Source organism: Sphaeramia orbicularis, chromosome 5 (genome assembly GCF_902148855.1).
Source record: "Sphaeramia orbicularis chromosome 5, fSphaOr1.1, whole genome shotgun sequence".
NCBI classification, from domain to species: domain Eukaryota; kingdom Metazoa; phylum Chordata; class Actinopteri; order Kurtiformes; family Apogonidae; genus Sphaeramia; species Sphaeramia orbicularis.
Genome location: NC_043961.1, coordinates 24,352,197 through 24,357,169, shown reverse-complemented (window position 1 = coordinate 24,357,169; position 4,973 = coordinate 24,352,197). Strand labels below are relative to the sequence as shown.

Below are 4,973 nucleotides of genomic sequence, written 5' to 3'. Positions count from 1 at the left end.
AGCAGTCTCGCCTGCACGCCAACCAGTTTAACAGCATGTCAGCCCTACACGAGATCTACTCCTACATCATTAAGTACAAGGATGAGGTGAGTCAGACTCAAGTTTTTACCGTTTTGACATTTTCATTATTATTATTATTATTACTTTTTATTTTAGGTTGTTTTTTGGTATCACTAGTTTAGTTCCATATACACTGACTAATTTTGACTATTACTAGGTTTGTTTTTTTTAAGGTATTTTGAGGTAAGCTTTCATTTGTAAAGGCTTAACAAGGTAGAATGAAAGACTGCATGGGATCAAGAATGATTTACAAAGCCATTATTGATTAAAGGTCCCATATTGTGTGAAACCATTTTATTTTGAAGACAGTCATAACATCGCTGGACCCACCACAGAACACAGTAATTATCACCTAGAGCAAAAGAAAAACTGATTTTACCTGCAATTCTGTTTCATTTTAGTTAGTATTGTTCACTGTGGCATTCCCGTGGAAACATTTATTTTTTCTCTGCTGGTTTCTAGTTAACTTAAACAACTCTGTTCAGATGTGTAATTTTTACATTTTTAATTTTTTTTTTTTTTTTTTTTTAACCAAGTTACAGTTTTGCTATTTACTACATTTGCACAGGCATTTGGGCCATTTGAAACAGTTGCAGAGCTTCCATCAGGGAAATACCTCCAACATGCAGAAACATTTATCCTCACAGCATGCAATTAAACTGCACCAATGAAACCTCTTTGATTGGCTGTTTAGTGAAGGTGGTGGTGGCTATCGAAGCAGAGCGTAACATTAAACTCCTTTGGGTTCTATCAATACAGTTAATTTTAGCACCATTTACTGTGTCAACCTCCTTTCACTACTGTTTATGAATAATCTCCATGTCCTATAATTACATTTTGCAGCAGGTAGCTCTCACACTCCTTTAGCTACCACTGTCGTATCCCTTTATGAGGTTTGTTCAAATCATATGCAAAACATTAGTGCATATTTGACATTAAAGAGTTAAACAAAGCCATTTGTACTATAGTTTATTCCAGACCATCACTATCAAAGAAGCAAGCAAAGTTTGTCGTTAAACTGTGTTGTATTCCTACATAATATTTAAACTGTAACCAACAGGAATCATTACAATAAGGTGATAAACTTTATCTACCCAGACAGAATCTTATCCCATTATTATTATTATTATTATTATTATTATTATTATTATTATTATTATTATAAATCTTATTCATAAAACAGAAGTGTATTACTTTCTAGTACAGTTATTTATTATATTAAGCAATTGAGCAAAGAAATACTATCAATGGAAAGCAAAACAAAATAAATTAAGGTCCAATATATATTTTTTGTTAATATTCTGAGTAAAAAGTCTGAATTCAGAGATTAAAGTCATAATTCTGAGAAAAAAGTCAGAATTCTGACTTTAATCTCACAATTCAGACTTTTTTTTCCTCAGACTTCGAACTTTAATCTCAGAATTCTGACTTTAATCTCAGAATTCTGACTTTTTTCTCAGAATAATAATAAAAAAAACTATATATATATATATATATATATATATATATATATATATATAATCCTCTCTAATCCTCTTCCATAATAATCACACTTAAAGAACCTTCAAATATTTGTCCAAACTGAACCCATATCGATTCGTCTGCTCAGGATACGCTCCAGAAATTTGTGGACGACATTAAAGTGTTAATGCAAGCAAAGCCATTTGTACTATAGTTAATTCCCTAATCCAATGAGAAGTGATAGGGAATAAAAAGGACGAGTGATGTCGATAACGCAACTAGTAAATTCTTATCAATTCCCATCCCTAGTCTAGTTGTGTGGGACACAATGCCTTCATGTTTTTAAAGAATCAAGTGCAACACAGCTCATCTTTCCTCCGTCTATCTGCAGATCTTGTCGGCTTTAGAGCGGGATGAGCAGGCGAGGAGACAGAGACTGAGGAGCAAGCTGGAGCAGGTCATCGACACAATGGCCCTGACGAGCTGAGGACCATCCAGCGCCTCCATCTCCTCCTTCTCTTCACTCCTCCTCTCCATCTGTCTCTCTCCCTCGCTCTTCTCACCCAGACAACAAACAAAACTCCAACCCCCGACAATACGACGGACAAAACTGCAAAGGACTGGGGCAGTACACTGCAAACTGGGGGGGGTTCGGCAGAGCTGGGCGGGCCTGTGTATGCTTACATGTGTACGTATGTGTGTGTCTGTCTGCGGCCCATATAGTGTGAGGACACGTGTCGGCGTGATAGACTGAGACACGTGACTTTTCCACACACGCATACATGGAGAACATGTGGACTTGATAGCATTTGATTATCATGGATGTTGGTGTTTGTGGTTTGCTTGATTTTGATTTCTGGAGTTTTGTCGTGATGAAGCGATGGTCAGGACAGAAACAGTGGAAGCCTGGAAAGGAACTCCATATATGGCGTCATTAGCAGGATGGAATGTTTCAGAAGACGGACCAATCTGTGATGAGCCAACGGAGAGAGGCTCTCCGGGTCATGTGACTCCGATGGGTGTCACGGTTTTAAAGGATGTTAGATTTTTTCGTTTTTGTATAAATGTAATCAACTGCCCACTCTCTGATCTCTCGCCACTTGTATTACTGCTGAATTTGCACAATTTACAGAAACGTTACAAAGGAAGACTATATAGATATTATATATAAATACAGCTACATTTTTAAAGAAAGATTAGGGAGAAAACATTTTTGTTGTTTTTCCTTTTCATTTTAACCAACAGACAGAATAAAACAACAATAAAACATGATTTGATATTTCAAGTACAAAAAAAAAACAGCGTAGAAAAAAAAACAACAAAAAAGAAACTAAAAAGTCGTACTGTGCCATGTTTTCTTTGAATGTTGTTTAGTGCAAAGACATTTTGTTAGATGGAATGTGCTACCGTATGATTTTAAATATGAACATGCCTAGTGACTGAAAAGAATTGTTTGAGTAATGACCCATCATAAGATCCTTGATGAAAAATGGCGGGAAGCGAGTCGCCACACATCCCCCTTCTCGAGTTGGGGCAGGTCATGGCGTCACGACGTTAACATGAAGTTGCTGTTATTACTAGTTAAATCAGTGCAATCTTTTGGTTTCAGAAAGCCAAATATATACTCACAGGATTGTTGCTTTATCATGGCCACGTTAGTATCTGGCATCACGCCGCGTTCTTTTCTTCAAGGGTCAGGATGTGACAGCTCAGTGGATCATGGTATAGTGACTGAACAATGAAGTAGCTACATTGCACTACCTGAAATATCCTCATTCGCCCCCTTACTGTACCACGTAGCCACCATATCTTAATGTTAGGATCCCATGGGTCCTGGGTTTGTGTTATCCATCTCTTGAAGGGTCATTAATTTTTTGACACAGTCCTGTATGTGCAAAGCCAAAGCCTTGGACTTTGTTTATGCCGTTACAGGAGCCACAGTGGGGTCAGGTGAAGCTTAATCCAAGCGCTCGGTGGTGAAACAAAGCGGGAAAGAGCTGTTTCCAGCCTAAAGCCACACTTTTTCCATTTTCTCAATGTTAATACCCAAAACGAGGGGCAAGGAAAAGATATACAGAGTGTTGCTCTCCTCCTCTAACCCATCTATTCCAGACAGAGGCTTTAGCTGTTTATCCACAAGGAGGGGTACAGGAAGATACAGAGGGGAGACACCTCCGATCATTAGCTACACAAGGCTGAGTAATCCTCCCCTTAGCCTACAGCCCTTCTTTCAAAACTAGCCTATTGCCATGTGTGGCTTAAGCTTTTTTATTACTGCTCTCCTAAGAGGATTTCTTTGTTTCTCTTTTTTTGAAGTCTTGAAGTCATGATTTTTGACTTTGTGGTGAGAAATAATGTTTTTAGATTATTTTTTTCTGCTTGCCGAAAACCAAACTGTGGTCCGTGTAATGTTTTTGTTGATGTTTTCATTTGTAAATTGTATACTTTTTCATGATGAACAAAAGCTGTTTGCCATTTTTTGTAATTAGGTTTTTCTTTGTTTTTTTTTTTTTTTTTTGTCTTTTATTTTCAACATGTAAATTGTACATTTACGGTACACAGAAGGCAAAATTCTCTTCGGTTTGCCTGAAGTTGAAGTACTTGACCGAACTCAAGGTTTATTTTACCTGATCTCAAGGATCAAAATGAAATTGTTGCATCAGATGAGCATCTGTGTCTTTGTGATGGAAATGTGACTTGCTGCTTTAACTCTTGTACCTTGTTTTTCTATCAGATATTAGGGCTGTCATGTTATGCTGATCATAAATGCTGTTGCTATCCATTTTTATGCCAGGTTCCTTAAAAAAAAAAAAAAAAACATTCTCTCACATCCAACAAAAGTGAGCACAACTTCCAAAATTAATGTCAATGCACCATTGTGTTTACATGTTTGAGACGTGACGTTGCTTTCTACAGCTGCATACATATGAGCCGATTTCAACTGGATACCTGTCGGGAATAGTTCGTTCACTCCGTACCTGCCAAAAAACGGATCGAGGGACCATTTTGCCCATGTTAGGAAGATCACCTTTTTAGCTAGCCACGCATTCGTTTTTGTTAGATATTAAAAAGAAAGCGGAACTTCTACCAAAATATGCTCAATCCACATCACAAACTTTCCAAACATGTTTTTTTTTCCTCAGTAAAGAGCTGATTTTTTGCTGCATCTGTAAGTTTTGGTGCTTTTATTGTACATGACAAGCAAATGGAAGACAGCTGAGACCAGAGCTCAGTGGTGCTGTTAACAGCAGTCCTTTGAATGATCAGTATGAGTACAATGCACAGAGGGGACAAATCCACTGACTCCCTGCAGAAGCACACACTCTAAATCTGACTGAGGCTGTACGATTTTCTGCCCCGCTTCTGATCTGTCAGGCTTTTGAAAGACACTTAAGCATTCTGGTTTCATTCTCAGGTTCGAGCTTATTTGTGTCATCCTCCAGCTGATGAAA

At 37.7% G+C, this 4,973-nt stretch overlaps 1 protein-coding gene across 5 annotated transcripts in view; it reads left to right on the top strand.

The window, feature by feature from the left end:
* Positions 1-4,577, top strand: part of plxna1b (plexin A1b) — a 215,410-nt gene extending 210,833 nt beyond the window's left edge. For 3 of the 5 annotated variants that reach the window (XM_030133610.1, XM_030133611.1, XM_030133608.1), the window contains 2 exons: positions 1-86; positions 1,913-4,577. The exon at positions 1-86 is cut by the window's left edge and continues 65 nt beyond it. In XM_030133610.1, the coding sequence (XP_029989470.1) occupies positions 1-86; positions 1,913-2,008 (182 nt within the window). In that variant the 3' untranslated portion in view covers positions 2,009-4,577. The remainder of the gene's footprint in view (positions 87-1,912) is intronic. The other 2 variants (XM_030133612.1, XM_030133609.1) reach the window with 1 other exon arrangement.
* The last annotated feature ends 396 nt before the right edge of the window (positions 4,578-4,973 follow it).